Source organism: Talpa occidentalis, unplaced genomic scaffold (genome assembly GCF_014898055.3).
Source record: "Talpa occidentalis isolate TD23 unplaced genomic scaffold, MPIMG_talOcc4v2.1 talOcc4.14, whole genome shotgun sequence".
NCBI lineage: Eukaryota > Metazoa > Chordata > Mammalia > Eulipotyphla > Talpidae > Talpa > Talpa occidentalis.
The window spans coordinates 67,919,367-67,943,474 of NW_023601433.1; the positions used below are offsets into that span (position 1 = coordinate 67,919,367).

At 37.8% G+C, this 24,108-nt stretch overlaps 1 protein-coding gene and 1 long non-coding RNA gene across 2 annotated transcripts in view; one reads left to right on the forward strand and one right to left on the reverse strand.

Annotated features, from left to right (window-relative positions):
- Nucleotides 1–11,472, forward strand: part of SPAG6 (sperm associated antigen 6) — a 49,402-nt gene extending 37,930 nt beyond the window's left edge. The window contains exons 9-11 of the mRNA XM_037510701.2: nucleotides 3,846–3,962; nucleotides 7,478–7,623; nucleotides 9,528–11,472. Coding sequence (XP_037366598.1) covers nucleotides 3,846–3,962; nucleotides 7,478–7,623; nucleotides 9,528–9,597 — 333 coding nt within the window. The 3' untranslated portion in view covers nucleotides 9,598–11,472. The remainder of the gene's footprint in view (nucleotides 1–3,845; nucleotides 3,963–7,477; nucleotides 7,624–9,527) is intronic.
- Nucleotides 11,473–22,200: 10,728 nt separating this feature from the next.
- Nucleotides 22,201–23,642, reverse strand: LOC119245282 (uncharacterized). Its single transcript, XR_005125256.2, has 3 exons — nucleotides 23,443–23,642; nucleotides 23,276–23,340; nucleotides 22,201–23,004 (listed from the first exon to the last, which is right to left on the reverse strand). It is a non-coding gene; the product is annotated as an uncharacterized LOC119245282 (long non-coding RNA).
- Nucleotides 23,643–24,108: the final 466 nt, after the last annotated feature.

The window sequence follows — 24,108 nt, forward strand, 5'->3', positions numbered from 1 at the left end:
CTTTCTCTTCTAGTTAGTTTTTTGCATGTAGAAATGCAACTGATTTCTGTTAATAGATTTTGTACCCTGCCACTTTATGTATTATTATTTCAATTAGTTTAATGGAGACTTCAAGGTTTTCTGTGTACATTATGTCATCTGCAAATAGTGACAGCTTTACCTCTTCTTTTCCAATTTGTATTCCTTTTATATCTTTCTCTTGCCTAATTCCTCTAGCTAGGACTTCCAATACCATGTTGGATAGTTAACAGTGAAGGTATACATCCTTGTTGTAACTGTTCTTTTAGAGGAAAAGTTTTGAGTTTTTCACCATTGAGTATCTTAGCTGTGGGTTTGTAATCTGGTTGATCTGATTGATGTAAGTGGGGCACTGAAGTTTCCCACTTTTATTTTGTTGTAAATGTTTCTAAGTTACTGTTACAAATATTTAAAATAGGTGAACTTAAAGTAGCAAAATAGGTAGAAGAGTAGTACAATTCATGGCAACTCTAGATCTCAAGGAAATAGGACATCACAAGGAAAAAATAGTGAAAACTTCACATATTGTAGGATTATATTTGTATGAATTGTTGAGAAATGTCAAATTTATAGAGACATCAAGTGTATTAGGGGAACTTCCATTCTCCCACTCTTGCTCCCAAGCTCAGTGTGGACAGCTATATAGCATGAACAGGTGGTGCCACCATATGAAATGGAATCCTACTTGTGGACAACCCCTGTGGCCTGAGCCTTCTGACTAGTACTTCAAACAGAGGCAGAAGAATTACACAGAGAAGGAGATCTTACTTTGCAGGGCCAAGCAATTAGTGATGTTTCTGTCCAGAGTGAACAAGATCTGGGGATACTACCTCTTCCAGAAGCTGTCTAAGATTGAGATGTTGGAAGTTTACTTAAAAAAAAAAAAAAAAAGACATGAGGGCCTCCCTGGTGGCACAAGGAGTTAAGATGCAATCTATGAAGCTGTCCGCAGCCACTGCAGCATGAGTTCAATCCCTGGCCAGGGAGTGGTCCAGAGGACCTCTCCTGACTCGTCCACTGCTCCCCTCAGTAGTGTATTTCCATCGATCTGCCTGTTCTGTTCCCTACTCTGTTTCTGGTGAGTCCTCTCACCTCCCGCATCTCTGGCCTGTACCCCAATTCTTGTATGCATAAATAAATAAATCTTTAAAAAAAAGTCATGAGCTGAGTTGAACTGAGAGGTAATGTATAGCAGAAGAATGAACAGGAGAATCTAGGACATAGAAGCAAGTCACACTAGTCCTTTCATGACCATTCCATTTGCCTTCTTTCCCAGCTTTACTTCCTAATATGCATATGTGAAACACAGATAATGAATAAACCTCTGGGGATGGTGTCACTTGAGGATGTGACTGAGGATTTCACCTTGGAAGAGTGGTAGGACCTAGATGATGCTCAGTGGACTTATACTGGTACATGATGCTAGAGACCTAGAATAGCCTTGTCATGGGGACATTGCATTACCAAACCTAAGGTGATCATCACTTTGGAGCAAAGAACAGAGCCATAGACTGTAGAAGTACCCCCAAACCAGAGCCTCTCAGATATCCAGATTCTGGATGTTCTGATTGAGATGAACCAGGAAGATCAGGGTGTGCATTTGTGCCAAGTGAACATTGTCTAAGGGAAGAACTGACTTTCATAAAACATTCAATTTGAGCTCGATTCATATTTCAAACCTGATTATAAATAATGGAATCCATTTGAAAACAATGTAGAAGAGCAGTTGCTTGGGGCTGCTGGGGTAAGTGGAGGGAGGAGATAGGGATTGACTTATAAATGGGTATGAGGTTTGCTTTTGGAGTGATGAAATGCTCTAAAATTACACTGTAGTGATGGTTACACAGTTTTTGTAAATTTACTTAAAATCCATTGAATTGGGCACTTACAATGAATGAATTCATGACATGTAAATTATATCTCAATTAAGTTGTTAATAATTCTTAAGTCCAGAAATTGACAAGTAATTAACTGCTATCCTAATATTTCTTTCATTCTGGTTAATACAGTTAATAATTAACCATGACATACATTCTAAAAGTATAGACTTGTGAACTGAATATATTTCCTGAGAAGGATAGTAAACTCAATGAGTTTCTGTTGTAATCAGATTCTTTTCTAGGGTTCATGATTAATAACTTGATAGTACATCACCAACTTGGAACTGTTAGAATTAGACTAAGGCTGGCTGCCTGGTACAGTGGATGTGATCTCTGCTATACTGTTAGCAGACTCTGACACCCACAGAAGTTAAGTTAAATTGATTGGCCTGCTAAGATCACGATGATCCTAGGATGGTTCACAAAAGCATAACTAGGTGTTTTGAGAATCAAGAGTTTTATTCCAACTTATATTCCTATGGGGGAGCAATTGGACTGCATTTCTTTTCTTTTTTAAATGATTTTATTTATTTATACAAACACTGGGGTGCAGGCCAGAGGTGCAGGAGGGTGAGAGAATCCACCAGAGACAGAGCAGGTAGCAGAACAGGCAGAAGGACTGAAATACACTGCTGAGGGGAGCAGTGGGCGTGACAGGAGAGGTCTGCCTCACCATGTGGGAATCGCCCTGGCTGGCTGGGAATCGAACCGGTGCCATGGAGGCTTCAGACAGCTTCACAGTGCTGTGCTCAACCCGCTGAGCCACTGGGGAGACCCATGGCTGTATTTCTTATATTCCTTTTATTTAACTAGTTTATAAAACAATGTTTGAGTATCAATGTGTTAAAATAAGAGGGTACACAAAACTATAGCTGGGTCTCTGTGAAACCATAAATTCAAGAAATCCTTTACTGATAGCACCAATGAGTTTTGGTCAAATCATTTACCAATTGTAAACTTCATGATGTAGATATCAGCCTGTTCCTTGACATTCCAGGAACATTGCTAAATATTCAGAAGCAGGATCTCAGAAGACGAGGTGGGGTAAGCAGAGAGTATAAGTAATTAGACGTAAGGCAATAAGGATGCATTAGAGGATAAAACCACATAACAAGCAGATGTGGAATTCTAGAGGGAAGCAATTATAGACAAACCCAATTGTGAAATTTTCCAAAGTGCAGGGGGCAGCCTTTAATACAAAGAAACAAATAACAAACAGCCATGGCCTTAGAACTGGTTATAGTGATACACATCAGGACCCTTTTCCAGCCATACTTGTATTAGAGGCACTACATTGTGTGTCACTGTGAAACACACAAGAATGCTGGGGGATGGTGAGAAAGGTACCTGTGCTTTTGCTTGTAGGTGATATATTTCTTATTGTTGAATGGAGTTTTATTCGACAGTTGAATAAATCCTGTCTGTTTTGCTTTTGTCTGTAAATGGGGCAATTTCTAGCCATGAACTATGTACACGGTAGACTATTTCTACCTGCATACTTTATAGCCATGAAACTTTCTGGAGAACACAGCGTTGCCTGATATTGACTTTCTACAATAAACTAAATACTTTCTTGTATTTATTGGTTGGAAGCATTAGTGCATTATATGATACTTATTATGTTTTATACTAATAAAGTGTACTTATTAATTTACATGCTACGGTTTTGCATTTTATCATTTTAATTTGCTTGCTGGTATTTTAAGAGCGCAACAGTACTTTGTATATTTTAAAATTTAACATGAAGACAGCTGGAGGGTATTGTACCAATGAAACAGATGTTTTTTTGATAATTTTTTTAAATCCTTTTTTTTAAGACAAATATTTTTTAAAATGAAACATCAGATTAGATTACCAAATAGCTTTCAGGAACATGAGACATGAATTTTTGCAAAGTTTTCATTGATTACTTACTTTGGTATATGTTTTTCTTTGTATTTTCAATAGAGTAAAAAGGCCATAAAGAATATCCTACAAAAATGTACCTATTTACCAGCACTTGAGCCATTTCTGTATGATGCTCCTCCCAATATTCTGAAACATGTGGTTGGACAGTTCAGCAAGGTAACAAATGTTCTCTTAACCTGGAAATGGGGGGAGAAAGTGAAATGAGTTATTTACTTATTTTTTCTGTTCCATAGGATGGGGCAGGGTTTTACTTCTTAATTCTCCTGATTATGTTGACACGGAAAGTAACCGAGGTTAATAAAATTTACATGTTAATAAAATCTACACATAAATCAATCACACTTTTTCTTCCTCATATTTTCCTTACTGCCTCTGCACTGTCTTTTTCAGTGTTCTTAGGGAGTAAGTAGTATGTTAACTTATTAGGACCTCAAAATACAGATAATTAATATTAGTAAGAAACTTAGTAATTTTACTGGTGTCTGTTAGTCTCACTCATCTGGTAACACTGTAAAGGTCTTGTAAAAAAAAGGAAACATTGTCTCCGAGCCACTGAAATACTTTCAATGAAGTCCATACACTTTACTGGAGATGCACTCAGACAGTCATTTGAAGTACATTGACTTAAGAGCAGTTTTAGCAAATATAGCTGCCATATTATTGTAGATCTTTGGCTATTAGAAGTAGTAAGGTAAAAAGATGAAGCTACTAGGTGTGGGCACAGCCAGCAGGATTGTCTACTGATGGTCAAGTTTAAAAGAGAATAGCTATGAATGGCCAGGATGGTGAGCCTAAGTTATCAGGAAGTGGTTATATTGTCCTCAGCCGATCTGATTGAAGAAAATCGGGTCTAAGTAGTATCCCTTACTGCCTGGATTTACATTTACTGGCTGCAATATGTTCAGCAGTCTTTTTTTTTTTTTTTAAAGATTTATTTATTTATGTATACAAGTACTGGGGTGTAGGCCAGAGGAGTGTATGTGGGGATGGGGGGTAACAGGATTCACTAGAGACAGAGTGGGGAGCAGAACAGTCAGATCCATTGAAATGCACTGCTGAGGGGAGAAGCGGGTTCGACAGGAGAGGTCTGCTGACCCATGTGGGTTAGCTCCCTGGCTGGGATAGAACTCATGCTGCAGTGGCTGCTGATAGCTTGATAGCACCTTGTTTTTAACCCCTGCACCACCAGGGAGGCCCTGTTTAGCAAAGTCTTCACCTTTCTAAACCTAGTATCATTATACATAAAGTGGTGATTATAAAAGTATTATTTCATAGGGTTATTGCCAAGATTAAATGAGATGTTATTTAAATGTTGGATACATATTAGACACTCAAATATTCCCCCACTTAAGTAACTCATAAACCCCCATAAAGTTGTTTTTAAGAAATAAAACATTGAAGTGGTTAACACTGATTTTTAAAAATTAATAAAAATAAATGAGAGTCGGCCTCCCCGGTGGCGCAGCGGTTGAGCACTGGGTTGCGCAGCTGCCTGCAGCCTCTGCAGCACCGGTTAGATCCCCGGTCACTGGGCGAGGGTCCCACATGGCACACAGACCTCTCCTGCCGCCCGCTGCTCCCCTTAGCAGTGCATTTCATCCGTCTGCCTGTTCTGCTCCCTGCTCTGGCTCTGGTGAATTCTCTCACCCTCCTGCACTTCTGACTGTACCCAGTGCTTTTATAAATAAATAAATCAATCTTAAAAAAAAATTAAAAAAGCATAAAAATAAAACTTAAAAAAATAAATGAGAGTCAAATTATTTGAATAGTTATAATGTTACATAAAGGGATTTATTTGATGTTTGAATATGATATGTCTGCAAAAAAAAAAAAAAAAGAAAAACAACTATATAGCATTATGTCAGTTAAGTAGGTCTAGTTTTAGGTACTCATCTGAAAGATAGATTAAGAGCCATTGGTTTGGGCCTCCCTGGTGGTGCAGTGGGTTGAACGCTGCACTGTGAAGCTGTCCGCAGCCTCTGCAGCGTGGGTTTGATTCCGGCCAGCCAGCGAGAATCCCACATGGCGAAGCAGACCTCTCCTGTCTCACCCGCTACTCCCCTCAGCAGTGTATTTCATTAGTCTACCTGTTCTGTTCCCTGCTCTGTCTCTGGTGAATCCTCTCACCCTCCCCTGTATCCTCTCACCCTCCCCTGTATCCCCTGTTCTTGTATAAATAAATAAATGTTAAGAAAAAAAAAGGAGCTATTGGTTCCTGAACACCTTTCATCATTTCCAAAAGCTTGGTTGATACTCAAACACATTAGCTGTTAGATTTTACATTGCTGAAGCCATCTCAGGATACAATTCTTTGACTCAAACTCCTATGTCCTGTCTTCTTCCTTCTATGACAATAAACTCTTTTTCCTCCTAGTTATATGAAATGTGGGAGATTGAATAGCAATGCCCCTTTGAGAAACCAAATAACCAAAAAATCCTGAAAAATGACTAAATTATGGTACAGAGGAAATTGATCTACATCTTCATTTTTGTGTGCTTTGGGGTGCTAAGTAACAAAGTAACCAGTTAATTTGATTAGCTAAGAGGAAGGGCGAGTAAGGGAGCTGATTGGTCTTCCATAGACCAAGTCATCAGTTCCTAATAAGAAGTTGACATTATTTATGACTTTCACTTTGTAGTTTAATCTTTTAGACTACAGAATAAGGTATTCTAGTTTTACTAAACTTGCTATACTAACCTGTATTTAGAGTTCAGAGTGACTTGCTAAAGTAAATAAAATTAACTCAGTGGGATTTGTGGAAGTTAGACAATCAGGATGAAATAAAGTCAGTACCTCATAACATATTCTATATAAGTATGTTCAGGAATATTTGCCTTAGGCAGAACTTTGTGTTTTCTTAATCTAAGTGAATCAGAGCACTAGAAAGAGATGGAAAAGCAAGGCAGAAGTTAAAAAAAGGCACTAGAGAAATGAATTAATGAGTAGTTCACTGCCCTCAATGATATTTATGTGTGACAGACATATAAACTGATCATTTAAATATTGCACCAATAGGGTTTAAAGAGAATGCTAGGAGAGAAGAAAAGTATCTAACTTATGCTGGGATAAGAGGCTAGGGGTGCCCGAGAGAAGTCTTACCAGAGGTAGTATCTGAGCTGAGTCTTAAAACATGAATAAGAGTTAGCCAAGCAAATTAGGGGAAGTGTGTGAAGAGTGGGAGGTCATTCTAGGAAGAGGAAAGCATGGACAAAGGCAAGAACTATCCAAGCACACACCCTTTAAGGTCACTGAAACATAATTTAGACTAGGAATTGGTGGGAAGGGAAACTAGAGAAGTATTTAGAAGCTGGACTTATAGAAGGTTCTGTGTGCCTTGACAAGGAGCTTGCCTTTAATTTTTTAGGTAGTAGAGAGACCTTGAATGGGTATAAGTAAAGGAGGACTCAATTTACAGTTTATATACATATCTGAGGGATCTCCTTTGTTCATGTTCATTGCCTTTATCTCCATAACATAAAAAGCGTCATTTCTAAAAAGACTGCTGATGATTTCCAATCATCAGCAAATTTAGACTTATTATATTATAGGTATATTGGAAATATGTTCTCTTTTACATTTACATTTCCTCAGAAATATTACTACTTTTCAGTATCAGTAATCTATCTTGAAAAAAGAAAAGCTGACATTATAATGTGCTTCCCCTTTCAAGGTGCTGCCACATGACAGCAAAGCTCGAAGACTCTTTGTAATAAGTGGTGGACTTAAAAAGGTTCAAGAGATAAAAGCAGAACCTGGGTCTCTCCTTCAGGAATACATCAATAGTATTAACAATTGTTACCCAGAGGAAATAGTAAGGTGGGAAAAATAGATCTTGAGAAGCTCAAAATGATAATGTATTTTTCTGTTTTCAAATTTAGATTTTATATATACTTTGCCAAAATGTGTACTTTTTAATACTACATGAGAATAACATATACCTTTACTTCTCCCTGTTTTTCTTTCCCCTCAGACACATTCTTTTCCAAATCAGACTAGAATGTCATTTGAGACATTTCTGTACTAATTTTTAGCGCATGCTTTACTAAAGAGTACCCCAAATGCAAAATTGTTTTATTAACAATTTTTACTGGGAACCTGACTTAGAAGGGGTTAGTAGATTGACTTTCATAAAATAATCCTTGTGTATTATTTTTCTGCCTAAAGCTCACATTTATAGTAATGGGAGTATCACATATGTGGGAAAAAAAAGTTGAGAGGTGGAAAAATGTTACTATCTATAATGTAAAGGTGCCACTCTATTTTGACTGGTGAATTCAGGCCATTCACATTTAATGTGATTATTAAGATATAAACACTCATTGCCATTTTGTTATATTTTTATTTAGGGTGGGTTGTCTTGTCTTTTATATGTTTTTTGATCTACCTGTTTTTTTTTTTAATGTTACTTCTGTTAATTTTTGTTTGAGTTTCTCCTGAGATTAACACATGATGGGCTATTTGTGTGACCTAATGGAAGGCTAGTCTCTGACTTGAGCGAATGGTCATTTTGTTACTCTCTCCCTTTTTCTTCATGTTAAGTGATTCACATGTCAGTTGCCTCTATATTCATTACAATGTTGCTTTATAATAACCCCTTCAAAATTTCTTTAATGTGTGGCTTGGTGTTAACAAATTCTTTTAGTTTTTGCTTTTCAGTGAAGCTTCTTACTCTCCCTTTTGTCTTGAATGTTAATCTTGCTGGGAAGGATTCCAGGCTAGAAGTCTTTCCTTCAAGTGCTTTAAATATCTCCTCCCATTCCATTTGTGCTTACAATGTTTCTATGTAAAAGTCTGCAGACAATCTGACCACTGTTGCCTTATAGGTTACCCTTTTTCACTCTTGATGTTTTTAATAGTCTATCCTTGTTGTTGGCTTTCGGTAGCTTTATTATAATATGTCTTGGTGTATGTGTGTTGGGTATTAATTAGTTTGGAATTCTTTGGGCCTCTCGGGTCATAACTTCTGTTCAATGAATATTAGGTTACATCTGGAACAAACACCTTAGGGGGGAGGCTTAATTATTGTGAATGTTTTAGAAATTTTAAATACACTCAGATTTTTTATGCATTTATTATATTGTAGGATGTTTGCCAAATTTTGATATGCTTTCATATGAATATAAATTCTTTTCATGATATGTGAAGCACTGTTTTTATACTAAATCTTTTATAAAATATTCAATTCATAAATATTAATTTATAGTACTACAGATGCCCATCAACCAATGAAAATTATTAGTATGCTATGTTTACATGATGAAGTATTGTTAAACCATTTATTAGTTATTTAATGTGAATTATACTCCCCAAAATTTTTATTTTTACTGGCAACCAGATATGATTAAAATATACATTGAGAATAATCTCTAAGGCAATCTGTATGTAGGAGTTGATTAGTAATAATAGACTGTTGTCTAATTATGAAAAAAAGTCCCTTATCTATGATCATTAAAGTAAACATCAGTCACTTGACATAATGAAAACAAAATCTACATAACAGATTACTATCACTGGGCCCAAGTATCTTACTTTCTTTACCATTGCATTGATATCCGTTATATGTTTGTTATTATTTTAGCATAGTCTTTTCAGTTTGAGTTCAGGGTGTATTTGAGATTTCACTCATTGAATCATTTCAGATAAATGTGTTTCATTGAATCTTTTGTGCATCCTCTGCTGAATCTTTTCATTAAAATCTGACAGAAAATTTTCTTTTGCAGGTACTATTCCCCTGGATATTCAGATACTCTTCTTCAGAGAGTAGACAGCTATCAACCACTTACTAACTAAATGAAACTATGTTTTTCTACTTGAATTCTCAGCAGAGTATTTATGAATAATAGTTGTTAAAGCTCTTTCTAAATATATGAACTAAGTACATTCTAGATTAATTCAATGTGAAATGCCTTTTTAATAATACTTTCTAAATTTATCTAATTCTTAAAAAATAGTAGCTTGCATCTATTGAAGAACTATTCTTGATCATTTGCATAGAATTTGCTCAATAGGTAGATCTTAAGAAGATATTAAAGGGTTTAAAGGCATCTGAAATTCCTATATTAAAGTACACACAAAGAAACATAGAGCCTTCCAGCTAGGTATAGATGAAAAATAGTGTTCAAAAGTTCATATTAGTTATTTAGGCCAGTTCCTCATAGACAAAGGCAGGGAAAACACAGTAGGCAATAAAAGGGAAACAGATAATAGAGGAAACTAATGGCAGAAATGCAGAGCACGTGAGACTTCAATGCTGGTTACATAAATGCAGTAACCTAACACACAGAATCTATGTACAAGCTGTCAGGTTTTCCTAAGAACTTTGGAAGCTCTCCTCTTCTGCCAAGTTTTCTAAGATCTTTTCTCTCCCTACCTAAACTGTTCCTTGCCTTTTATGGATGGACAAAGGTAGAAGTAAATATTAAGCATTGTAGTACTGCAGACATGCTTTCCTTTTTCATTTAAAGTTTTCTTAGTCTAGTTTTGCTCACAAACAAGGAACCAGGAATGTAAATGGGTCCTTAGTATTCCCTTGTCCTACCTTCACCTTCACAAATTTCAAAAGTCACATTTTCTGAAATTCAATTTGAAATGAATTTATAATTTGAAATGAATATCATGAGGGTCAGACTTAATATACATTATCATCTAGGGAGCTGAAAGGGGGTGAGGAGAAATTTAAATAAAATTTTGAATAAAAACATTAGAATTGTCCTTTTTGTCCTGTCTAGTATGTTTCTGACCTTGGGAAATGTAATTAGACTTAGGAGTCTTGGGTAGGTGGCAAATGTTATCTTCTGATCTAAAGGGCCATTCTTTACAGTGACTCCCCTGGAGGCCTAGAGAGTAGGTGTATAATAACCAGAGAGCCCATAGGCTACAGCATTTCCAATGTGGTCAGCTTTCAGTATTCTTTCTTAGACTCTTCCCCCACACTCCCCAAAAGGAACCTACACATTTATTTTTGGCATTTTCTCCATTTATCTCATCTCTGGCATCATCTCCTAACATTGTATCACTTTATTGCATTTTTTTTAAAGATTAATTTTTATTTATGCACACAAGAACTGGGGTGTAGGCCAAAGGTACAAGGGGTAAGAGAATTCACCAGATTCAGAGTGGGGAGCAGAACAGGCAGATCCACTGAAATATACCGCTAAGGGGAGCAGTGGGCAAGACAGGAGAGGTCTGCTGAACCATGAGGGTCAGCTCCCTGGCCAGAGTTCAAACTCATGCTGGCGATAGCTTGATAGCATTTAGACTTTAACCCCTATGCCACCAAGGAGGCCCCCACTTTGTTGCACCTTTTTAAACTTCATTATGCCCAGTACTGTCCCAATTATTTTTGCCTGTATTAGTCTAGGAGAGTTTATGGTTTGACTTTTGAAAACTTCCTTGGCTTTACTTTGTTTCCTTGCAGTAACTGCTTTGACTCATTGGATAAGAAAATGTAATTTATACTTCCAATTTTTCAGCTTTCTTTCCACCTGCCTGCCCAACTTGTCTTATGACCACCTTTCAACAATTTGAGAAAATAAAAAGATTGTTTTCATATTTCTTCATAAGGGCCATTTTGTTAAAGGCAGAAATGAGTCCATCTGGGATAAAACCTCCTTAGATATCCTGTATATGGTCAATTTCCCATTATGAATTTCTTGCCATTTTATATTTACTTGAAGTTTTCCACATCATATATTATTTCATATTTATCAAATAGTATTAAGCTAAAAAGTGATAAAATATTTAATAGTGTTTGCATGGGTTGCTATAAATTTGATTATATGTAATTTGGAAAATTTATGCTATGAAATGTTTCTTGACATTAAATACTTAGAGCAAAAGGAAACGATTTTTTAAAAACACACACACAAAATTTTCTATTTGTGTTGGAGCAAAAGTAGTATTTCTCAATTATGGCATTCTTTTATATTTTCACTGTTGGAACCATCAATTCTAATTCCTTGGGCATAGTGACCCCTGCCTCCTCCAGCTTATTTAAAATTCAACTACCATTAGAATATCTCAGTTTTATAAACTATTTTTAGAACTTCAAGAATAGAATTGGTTGAATCTCATTGGTTGAATCTAATTATTAATGATTCAGTTCACCTATTGTAAAAATGTATATTGGTAGTTTGGGAAAAGAGATGTTGGAAAATCTGGTTTCTAGCTGTATCTGTTAAATAGTCTTACTCAGCTTACTCATAAGGTACTTATGAAAATAACCTGCAATGATGCATTTAACAATTTCATAAATTGTTCCATTTTGTGTAAACTAACATGTGATTTATGGACATTCTGACAGATTACATATCTTTGCCAGCTATTGGGCAGAACAGGCCCATGTGACACAGATAGTTTATGATAAAGGCAACATTCCCTGCCCTCAAGGAGTTTTCCAATATGAACAAAATTGCTCCAGACACAGGGAATAAGATAGGCACAAGACATTGAACACAAAACAGGTGTATTTCATTTAGTATGTAAAAACAAATGACAACCTCATTTTTATAGGCGGTTGAATTGTTTTTCTAACCTTTTCCTTTCAAACCACCCCTTTAAAGGAAGGATTAAAGACTTGTTTCTAAGTTTGAGTTGAGGTACTTCTTAATATAAACCCTGACCTTAAATTCCTGGGTGAGGCTATCTCCTGCCTAAGATGTCAAGCTTAGATACTAACCTTGAAAGAATGAAGGAGATTTGCCTGTTGTGTTTTCAAATTGCCAAATCTTTAATTAAGTTAGGTGCTGGCAAATGCTGAGGTTTATTACACTGTGGCTTATTTTGTCATAGAATTCACTGTCTGGAAAATATTGGTAGCTATTCTCTCTCAGGGATTAAAAGATCAATTGATCGCCTGTAAATATCCACTACTGTATTTACCAGTTGGTTAAGGAACTTTGGTTTTTAAAAATTTGACTTCTATGCAATTATTTTTCTAGTAACATGAATAATCAAGTTTCATTTTTAAGAGGTCTTAGCAGGTCAAAAATTTAGACATATATTCAATGATACTGCTTTAAACAATGGTGAGTTTAACTGTATTTGTAAAATGCAATAAGATTTTTAAAAATTTAGGCAATATATGTAAGGATATAGAAGACAGTAAAAACATCACTACATATATCACAGCCTACCAAATAACTGTCCTCAACAAAATAACATAATTCCAAATACCTCTCTGAAACTTGTAAAGTAAAAAAAAATCTAAAAAGTAAATTCATGGTTTACTTGCTGTTTTATAATAAAAAAGAAAAAGTTAAAGCAGTTCATTTCATGGAAGATAGAGTTTTGCTTTTTTTGTTCACAATTATTATTTCAGTAGGTTTAGGGAAAAGATATCCTCAGTGATAAAATATAAAATATTTATAGATGGTGTCCTTTTCTTAATGATTGACTAGTATTTGCCATAGAGAGTTTAAACTGTTAATTGTGTCTTCTCAGTTTTACAACAATGAATCAAGGATATTATATATTATACTATGTCATTTATATTATATTAAATGAAGCCTCTAATTTCCTTATGTATATAAAATTTATGGTAATGCACTATTACTAAAATTTATACTAAAGTATAGTGTGTACATTACTGACGGTGTTTATTCAAAGTATTTTTGAATATAAAGAACTCTGAGAACTATATAACCTATATCAAGTTCTTTTGTTTTTAAATTTCGATAGCATGTATAGTTTAAATCATATATATGTAAATAAAAAACCAAAGGGAATTACATCATTCTCCTATTTTTCCCACTAACTCAATATAACCTTTTTTTTATAGCTGAGTGAAATGTGCCTTGTCTCATTCAGTTCCCAGTGATACCAGCACAATCTCAACATACAATGGAACTGGCAGCAGGCTGGCTTGAGCGTCAGGGCAGCTGGGCTCTCTGTGTTAAGTCTCTGGGACTTGGGGTTCTGAATGAGCAATGGTTAGTGCAGAAGGGCATAGGCTCTAGAGTTAGGGATCCACATTACTATCTCCAAACTACTACAAACTAACTCTGTGCCTCTGACAAGTTATTAATAGCACTCATTTCATAGGATCCTAATGATTAAACAAGGGTTAGTGAGCACAAGATCTGGCATATAGTGAGAAGTGCCGCCACTAGCCTGTATATCTTTGTGTAACTAGAAAAAGGCACACAGTCTGGAAGTCACTTTACTTCCATCTAGCAGAAATTGTTGTAATATTATGATTTGGGTAGAACAAGACGCTTTACTGCCACCTGCTGGAAAATTCCTTTGATGAATACGCAAATCATTATGTCTATACTTGAACCACCCCCTTTCAAGTGCTGGTGCTCACTTTGAGGGTTTCTAGACCTCAGTGCAAGTTTCAGATCTGGAACTCATTCACTTAAGACTGAAGATGGAGCCTGAAACACTTCAATAAGTGTATTCAGTAGTTATTTCCCATGCATTCAGAATATTGTTCCAACCCTTTTACCAAAGGCAGAGCCCTGCAGCAGATCAAGGCACCAGAACAAAAGCCCTGTCATATCACTCAGTAGACCCTATGAACCCTATGATACTTGAGGGAGCTGTGGTTGGAAAAGTTGCCAGAAGGTTATTAGTAATCCCAGTATGAGAGCAACAGCACCGACTCCTAGGACTCTGGAGCAAGATGATATCATTTGGTAATAAAGAAGTAGACGCCATTAGAAAAGAAGTTCTTAGATTCTTGACTGAGGTGAAGCACTGACCATGGGATATCATGAAACTTGCAGCTAGAGACAACCATCCTGTGCTGGGCTCTGTCAGACCCAGCAAGTCATGAGTTGTATGGGCAGCTATACATCATAAAATGGAAGTGACAGATAAAGAATTGGGCATGAGCAGGGTCAAAGGATACAATTAAGTTGTACGAGGTGACAGCCAAGATCCCCGTAGCATCTACTATTATTGCACTTTGTTCACAACTATAGTGTCACAAGTATCTCAGCTCACAACTATGGCTACATGGGGGTGTTCCTTATGACCAGCTGACTGAAGAAGAAAATGCCAACCATTCAAAGATGAGTCAGCTCAGTGTAAGGATGGAAGCCAAAAATAGATGCTGCTACACTACAATCCTATTTGGGGTGGCCCTGAAAGAGAACAGTGAGGGGAAATCCTCCCAGGTGGCAGAGAACCTAGTCTACTTTGTGTGGAAAGAAGAGCAGCTCAAGGTAAGAGTGTATATAAACTCGTGGATAGTGGTAAATGGAAGGCAGTTTGTTCAGGGGCTTAGAAGGAAAAATATTAGAATATCATGGGTAAGGTGTGAATATAAAGTGTGCAGAATTTTGTCTCCCATGTTAACATACATCAAAGTATTCTCTACCAAAAAGGCACTAATCAACATTCATGACTCAGTCATGGATTCAGCCAGCCTCTCTCACTGGCTGCTGGGATACTGGCATGATGGGCACATGAATGGAGAAGCTGTAGTTGTGGGGGTGGTGGCTAGGAGCAAACCCAGTAACATGAACTTCCATTCACCAAGGCTGATCCAGCTACTGCTGCTGCTCTGCCATATGTCCAGCCTCTCAATCACAAGACCAATTGATTAAGAAAAATCAATTCAGGGGCCTCCCCGGTGGCGCCGCGGTTGAGCGCTGGGCTGCGAAGCTGCCTGCAGCCTCTGCGGCGCCAGCTCGATCCCCGGCTGCTCCCTGGCCACCGGAGGAGGGTCCCACATGGCGCACACGCAGACCTCTCCTGCCGCCCTCTGCTCCCCTCAGCAGTGTCTCTTGGTCCTTCTGCCTGCTCTGCTCCCCGCTCTGGCTCTGGTGAATTCTCTCACCCTCCCGCGCTTCTGACTGTACCCAGTGCTTGTACAAATAAATAAATAAATAAATAAATAAATAAATAAATAAATAAATAAATAATAAATCTTTAAAAAAAAAAAAAAAAGACTCTTGGAAATGCAGGTCTGGGCCACCACACCAGGCAATCTATTTAGACTAGCATAAGTGCTAGCAGAGCCTGAGGCAAATCTAGAATGGGTGGTGAAAAGGGAATAAAGAAAGTATCAGTTACTAGAGGCTTGAGATCCATTGCAGGAGCTGCAACTGTGATATAAGTTTCCCAGCAATAAGAGCAGGCCAGAATCCAGGAGTTGCTGGTTACAAGATGGATGAACTTATTAAAAACAAATGGATCTGCACCTCCTCTTCAGCATCAAAGGTCAATGCACCCATCTTTTACAGCAATATTCTAGTCACACCTATTATATTTTCACCACAGATATGAACTATGTTAATAAACTGAATTAAATCCTCAATGCAAAACTATAATGAACTGTAATAATTTTGCTAAATCTGAATATTAACACCTTAAATTGAACAAAAAATATTTAAGAACACTTAGGCAACTAGTTCAAATTGGAATCAAACCAAACTAGAACAACACATTTTCTCACATATAAACATTTGAGTTTATTGGCCAAGGGAAGCTGTAAGCTTGCAACGAAAGTTCCAGACACTGCACATACAACCCTAGTCAGCCTCTGTGTGGCCTTAGCAGCCTTGGCTAATTAGAAGCTCTTTCCTCTGGCAGGTTAGCTGATAAAAGTTTTCTAAAGTCTGTTCCCAGCTGAGGTTAGGGGAAATAACTATAATTTTAAAACTTAGCTTGCATTAAGTTATCTATTTGGTTCTGATGGGGAAGAAAATATCAACTGTTTTCAAAATTCCACACCCACCTAATATCTTACTCTCCTGGTCACATCATAAAACTAAGTGACACCTGGCATTGGTTATTTGTGAAGGTATCTCACGTTTCAACTGAAATAGCCTAATGAATGCTCTAAATACAGGGATGAATTTTAAAAGTTTTTTTTTTTTTATTTTCTTACATCATTGTTCATTTCTGTACAGTAATTGGTTTCTCCCCTTAGGTGTAGTCCCCATGGTTTTCCCACCACCACATAGGGGTGAATTCTTAACCTCCTTAATAATGAGGTGCCTTTATAACTCACACAAAATCCTTGGGTTTCTCGTCCAAGTGTGGCAGATGAAAGGGAGTTATAAAAAAAAGAGTATTCATGTGAAAAATTACTCATAAGCTTTTAGATTATTGCTCAGACAAGAGCTAGAGGTCTGGGATGAAGCTCTGTGAGGGTAAGAACCATTCATCTTAGTATCTAGTAGTATATCACATAGCAGTTTCCTGGCACTCAGAGGGTCAATAATTAGTTACTGAGTGAAAGGATGAATGTGAGTTCCAGGTGCCATCTTGGTTGATGACATCTCTTGAGGGGACTTTGTCTCTTTCTTCATCTTCCCAAGTATCTCATTGTGAGAATGAGGAAGGCAAATTCTGCCTCTGCTTCAAGTCCTTGACTTAGATGAATTTAATGGATGCCACTGGGAAGGAAAGGCTAACTTAGGAAAGGAAAGAGAGTTGTGATTTTAAGAAAATTACTCCAAGTCTATGTGGGAGGAGGATGTAAAAAGGGGAGGAATTTGGACCATTTATTTGAGCAAATTTTACTGACAGTTAAACATAGTAGTTGTTCTGTTTTCTGCCACTTGACGGTTATTTAATTAAATTCATGACCTAGGATGCTAACCAGCCCCACATCTAAAATAATTGCTCCTCTGTTGGTGAGATGTAAAGCCGGGATTGATTTTCCCCTGGCTGATAGCTCTCCTTTCTGAGTCATGAATGTCATCTCCACTCTCCCCTCCACGTAATTTGATCTCTGTATTTGATCCCTATTTAGTAGTACACTTCACTAAACAGATGTCTGAGTAATTAAAATCCCACATGGGCAAGCCCGTCAGTGAGTTACATCTATTTAACAGTCAGCTTAGAAACATTTCACCCTGGGCTCTTTCACCATCCTCGTGTCATATGTCACAGGCCTTGACCAGGCTTTAAATATTAGAGTTCAAACCTGCTATGTTTGTTCTTCTGCATTGAGCCCCTCTTTTCATTTTTCATTCTGCCTGCATTTATTTTCCTCACAACTCTCTGATCTCTTTCACCTTCAGCTCACCTGGATTTTCTATATAGTTTTTCACCAGCACTGAAATTCTCATTGGGTGAGTCATCCTGTAGTTCATTCATGCCAGCACCAGCAATGAAAAAAGAACAATGTTGTAAGTGTGGATTAAGAGTGCCTTTTATTTCCCCCCCTGAGGCATAGCAAATATTTCAGTCTGAATAATCCCTGCATTAAATAAAAACTACTTTAGATCAAATACTAGAAACCGGTTTCATTTCTACAGGTCACTGAAGGATTTTGATCATTAAGAATTATAGAAAGAATGTGTGGTTGGAAGAGGAAAGGGAAATAAAGGGGTTTTTTTAGATGTGATTTACCTATTTTTGAGAGCAGATTTACATGAAAATTTATTTACAAAAATATTTATGCCTACAGAGATAATTTTTCTACAATTAATCTTTTGATACTGATATAACAATACATAAAACTTGTAATTATCTGACACACGTGTTCTAAATGCTTGTGTAGGTATGTCTGTGTAATTTCTTCTAGTGGTTTATGATTAGTTGTTTTCCATTCAAGTATCACTTAAATATTCACTTATATTTTCTTTTACTTCTTTCATTGTTTTATTTTCACATTTGCCTTTTTAATCCATGTTGGGTACATTTCAGCATATTGTGTAATGTGAGTATATAATCTGATATGTTTTTTCCTCCCAAATGATTGGCCAGTTTTCCTGGTACCAATTATTCAATAATCTATGTCCTCCTCATTGGTAATATTTCATGTATTGGTATATAGAATTTTCTGTTACGACTATCTGTTCTAAAATATTAATCTATCTTAGATTAATCTTTCCTCTGTAGTTTAAAATCATTATAATTATTGTGGCTTTATGGTATATAATGGCAGCTGGTACAGAAAATCTTCTGTTATTACTCTTCCTTTTCAAAAGTACCCTGGCTATTCTCGTCTGTTTTTCCCTCTAAGTAGAAACTACTTTGCTTCAACTTCCACTTGGAAGCAAATTCTACTTGGAATTCGGGTTAAAATCGCAAAGAAAGAAATAGGTACATTTGTCTAGGAGCATTAACAATTTTCTTAAACTATTCAATGTTTCTGCTTTTATGTCCCACCCCCTTTTTTTGTTGTGTGTAGATCCTTTCTTGTTCCTGGCAATATTATTTTATGTGACTAGGATCTTTAAAAGTATATATTCCCCAACAAGTGAGTGTTGAATCATTGGAAAAATTATTAATTTTAATAGTTATTTTATGATAGGTTTTATCTATCTATCTATCTATCTATCTATCTATCTATCTATCTATCTATCTATCTATCTATTTATACATACATACAAGCACTGGGTACAGTCAGAAGCGCGGAGGATGAGAGAATCCACCAGAGCCAGAGACAAAGAGCAGAACAGGCAGAAGGACGAAGTACACTGCTGAGGGGAGCAGCTGGCGGCAGAAGAGGTCTGCGCGCCATGTGGGACCCTCGACCTGCGGCTGGGGATCGAACTGGTACTGCAGAGGCTGCGGGCAGCTTTGCAACCCAGCGCTCAACCGCTGCGCCATGGGGGAGGCCTATTTTATGATAGATTTTTAATCAGATCTTCTGAGATTTCTAGGTAAGCATATCATCTTCAAATATTACCATCTTTCAGTATTTTTACTTCTTATTCCTATTTCTTATTACAAATTTACTTCAGTATAATTTTAAGGAATGATGGTAATAGTGTGTATCTATATTTTATTTTAATGAGAATGCTTTTAATGATATATCATTAAGTATGGAAATGTAAAAATATATACGAAAGTATCTTGACTAGTAAAATGAGTTCTCACGTATCTCACTTCGCTTCAATAACAATAATTTTGCATATGCTAGTAGTTGGATAAGTTAATTGAGCCTTTTTGGATGTTAATTTGTAAATATTTATCATGTATGTTTTCAACTTCAAATATCTATCCAAATACGGTTCTAACAATTTTGATGCTATTAATCCTACAAGTATACCAGTTCCAAAAAGAAAAGACATTCAAGGATACTCACTGTAATTGTATATAGTTGCAGAAAGCTACAAAATATCCTAAATGGTCACCAATAGGTGTGTGAAAAAATATGATTCATTCATGTAGTAGTACTCAGCTTTTATTAAACATTCTGGTAGATCTATGTGCTGATGTAGAACAATGTCTAAACTATTTGAAGAAAAAAAAACAGTGAAAAAAAGCAGAAGATTATGTACAGAAGATTCCATTTGTTTTTTTCAAAGCAGATATTCATATGGCTTTATATGCATGTAAAATGTATGGAAGGCTACCTCAGAAACTTAAAGAGGTTATTTTGAGGAGGAAGAATGAAGAGTGGTGACGGGCAGTTAAAGAATTAACCACAATTTTTTCTCTTCCCTACAGTTTGGCTGTCATAGCATTAGCATTATCATTTTTATAAACCTTATTAGATGAGGTTAATTATTAGTTTAATATTTACTGAAATTTTTAATCCAGTTGTTTAAGGACTAGTTATTAAGATGTTATCATTTATTAAGATTTTTTTATGTGTCCTGAATGTATGATTTGTTATATCAATTGCCTTCCTATATTAAAATATCCTGGCATTTCTAAGATAAAACCTACCAGATCACATTAAAGATTACTTACTTCATTGAGTTTAATTTGCTAATATTTTGTAAGGGAATTTTGCCATTGAATTTCTCATTAAGTTCATGTTTTTTAGTGTTCTCTTTGTACCAGTTTTGAAAGGCTTAAGAATTATGTATGATTTTAAAAATCACATTCAATATCCATATGAGTTTAGAAAATGCATGATGTATCCTTCAAAAATGTAGAACAACTTGCCAATAAGATTTCTAGGACTAGGCCTTTTAAAATTTTGTCCTTGGTTTTGATACACTATGTTATTCTACATCTTCTTGACTCAGTTTAGGTGATTTATGTTTTTCCAGGAAAAAAAAGTGTATGCACATAGATTACTACACAAAGCATTCTGATATAATTAATATTCTCACTATGTGTTATGTTTCATTTCACCTTTATAATTTTATTTCTATTCTTTGCATTATGTAAATGTCAGAGATTTCTCTACTTTCTTTTTTTTTTTTATTTTTTTTTATTTTTTTTTTATTTTTTAATAGAGGCATGCTTTATTTATTTGTTTGCTGGTTTGTTTGTTTTGTTTATACATGCACTGGGCACAGTCAGAAGCACGGGAGGGTGAGAGAATTCACCAGAGCCAGAGCGGGGAGCAGAGCAGGCAGAAGGACCGAAGTACACTGCTGAGGGGAGCAGCGGGCGGCAGGAGAGGTCTGCGCGCCATGTGGGACCCTCCTCTGGTGGCCGGGGAGCAGCCGGGGATCGAACCGGCGCCGCAGAGGCCGCGGGCAGCTTCGCAACCCAGCGCTCAACCGCTGCGCCACCGGGGAGGCCCGATTTCTCTACTTTCTTGCAATTTTTTTTCCAATAAATTACTTTTGGCAATGATCCAAAATTTTGGTTTTTGTTTGTTTTCTCATTCATCAGTTTCTGCTTCAACCATTCTTTAATTTTCTTTTTCTCATCTAACTTTTTAAAAGTATTACTCAGTGCTCTTATTTTTAATCTTTCTTGATAATTTTCCCTGCCAAAAATGTTTATTAAGCTTGGTCTGATTTAAATTACTTTTTAAATTTCAATTTATTTCAAAAATTAAATCTACTTTAGAAGAGGAAGATTTGCTGTCACTGATAATTAAAAGAATATGATTCAGTCTCTTAGTATAAATTTTTAAAGAATTCTAGTGGCAATACATTTTTCTATTCTAAAGGGTCCAATACCTCCATATATATAAAATCTATACATTTGCTAGAACATTTTCTGCCCCAATATATCTGGAAAGAATCAAGCACTAGGATTCAAAGAGAAGTTCTCATGTTTGCTTAATAGGATAGCCTCTGATATTGTATGTCAGTGATTCAAGGTACTTAAAGCTTTTTTTTCTTTTATTTTTAAATACATTATGTGTATTTAAAATACTAACTTCATTGCTACTTGTGATTGGAATTAATTCCAGGTAAAACATTTTCCAAATGCAAAGATAAAGATGGCTTACCTAATATGAAGAAAAAGTTTCACTGTAAAAATCAATTCACTGTGATATAGAAAGAAGATGGTAACTTTTAATCTTCTCATAGGCCAGATTATAAGCAATAAATAGTTTCTAATTAAAAATATTGTGCCAATAGGAGGTAGATTTGCAGCTGTGACTTTTGCAAACAGTCAGCATAAGATCATCATGTGTTTGTAGATTATGTAACAGTGTGCAAGTGGCCAGGAAAGGGAGGATTTTATGGTGAAGAAAGTGGAAGTGTCCTATTTAATTTATGACCCTACCAGTACCATCTCAAATTACTGTTGATCAAGTTACAGATGATTGTCAATTCTGGTGGGAGGGATAATAAATATCTACAAATCTGAGGTCAGAAAAACGGTGGCTTTTATTGAAAATACAAATTTACTGGTTCTCATCATTTAAAATAATGCAAAGAAAAACTGTTTTACAAAGTATTCTTGACCAGAAGTTGCTTGGAAAAGTTTTAACTTATCCTCCCCTAATAATAAGATTTTAGGAAAGATTGAACATGGCTTCATGAATGAACAAGAAACATAACCTTCCCCTACCTCCAAATTAACAGCTTTATGATCATGAGTGAAATCCATTTTCTTTGTTTTGCACCTATATCCTCTTAAGTGTCTCAAAGTTCCAAATGTTTACAGTATGCAAAATCTTATGCTCTGGGAATTTACTCTTGAAGGGAAACAACTACTAACCAACACACTGAAAACCTAATTTTTATCTTTATCAACTTCAGAGGAACACTTATACAAATACATATACTTAGTATTGGTCTCAGCTCACTGTCTCTTAAACTAGCATTTTAGGGCAGAAACAAAAATAATTCTAATTTGTTTGCCATTGTGGCTATGAAATTTTCAGAAAAGCACAGCCCCAAGTCCAACTGCTTTACCTAGAAAGCAAAGCCTGAGGCCAAGTGTGTAAGTGCTAAGATTTTTATGAGGAAGTGCAATCCCAGGGCAGCAAGGGTAAGGGGAAATGCAAAGGGAAGCAAATAAGGGGGGTGGGGGTGGGGTGGGGTGCATCACTGAGCTGCAAACTTCCCAAGTACAGCTGCTGGCTCAGTTCCAAAGCACAGCTTCCAGCCAAGCCAGGCAGACCCACCGGCGTGAAGACCAGCCCTGTCAGTGAGGAGCGGAGAGGTGTTTATGTGTTGGCCACTTACTGCCTTCTGGCCCTTTTCGTGAACGTTTGCCTCAAGAGCCTCCAGGGCCCGCGCCCGCCCCGAGTGTGGTCCCCGGTCTCCCCAGTCTTCTGCCAGGGAAACCTCCAGTTTCCACCTGGCTCTGGGCTGGTGGGCGGAGCCAGAGCCTCCCACCTCAGGGAGGGCCCCCGCCCCCCGCCAGTCTCTAAGAGCCCCAAATTGGGTCCTGGGAGTGGGAGTGTGCAAACCTGGGGGGGTGCACAACTGGGTGGAGTACAGCCTTCTAGGATCTGCGCTTTCCCTCGCGCTGGTTCTTGGGGGAGGAAGAGGAGCCCCTCAGTTCACAGGCCGCCACATTCGTGCTCAGATTTTGTGCTCAGTGTCCCCCCTCCCCGCAATCACCCCCAGCCACTACCTTAACTCTTGGCCCGCAAAGACGTCCCGCAACATTTTTGAGATGTAACTGCAATGTGATAAAATCAAGCTGTTTAAAGACAACAGTGACCAACTGTGGCGACTGAGGATCCCGTAACTCCCCCTCCTGTCAAGCCCAGAACTTGCTCCACCGCTCCCCAAGGTCTCCTCGGGCTCCCCTGCGTCCCCCCAGGCGACCACTCGCCGTCTCCTCACAGGAGACGTTTTCATTTCCCCTCGCGTGGCCGCGGGTGTCGTTCTGCTCTGCCCGGGCGCGCTCACCCCGCGCCGGAAACGGGGGCGCCTGTCCCCGCACGCGGTCAGCGGAGCCCACCTTTGTGCTCCACGGCGGAGGCGCCGGGCTCGGGACGCCCCGCCCCGGCGCTTGGGAGGAGGCCCCGGGACGCGCCTGCCCCTCGGCCCCCCGGGTTTGGACGAGCCACGGCGACGCGGCCCGGCCGAGGTGGCAGCGCCCGGGGGAGCGGCGGGCGCGCGGGAGCCGCCACGTCCCCGCGGACGCGTCCCGGCGGGGCCCCCTCACCGGCGTTTCCCTCCGCGCGGCCGGCGCTACTTCCCGCCGGGGCGAGGGCGAGGGCGGGGGAGGCCTTGGAGCCGGGGGTCGGCGGGGCCGCCCGCTGCGCGTCTCGCGGCTGGAGGCGGCTGAGCG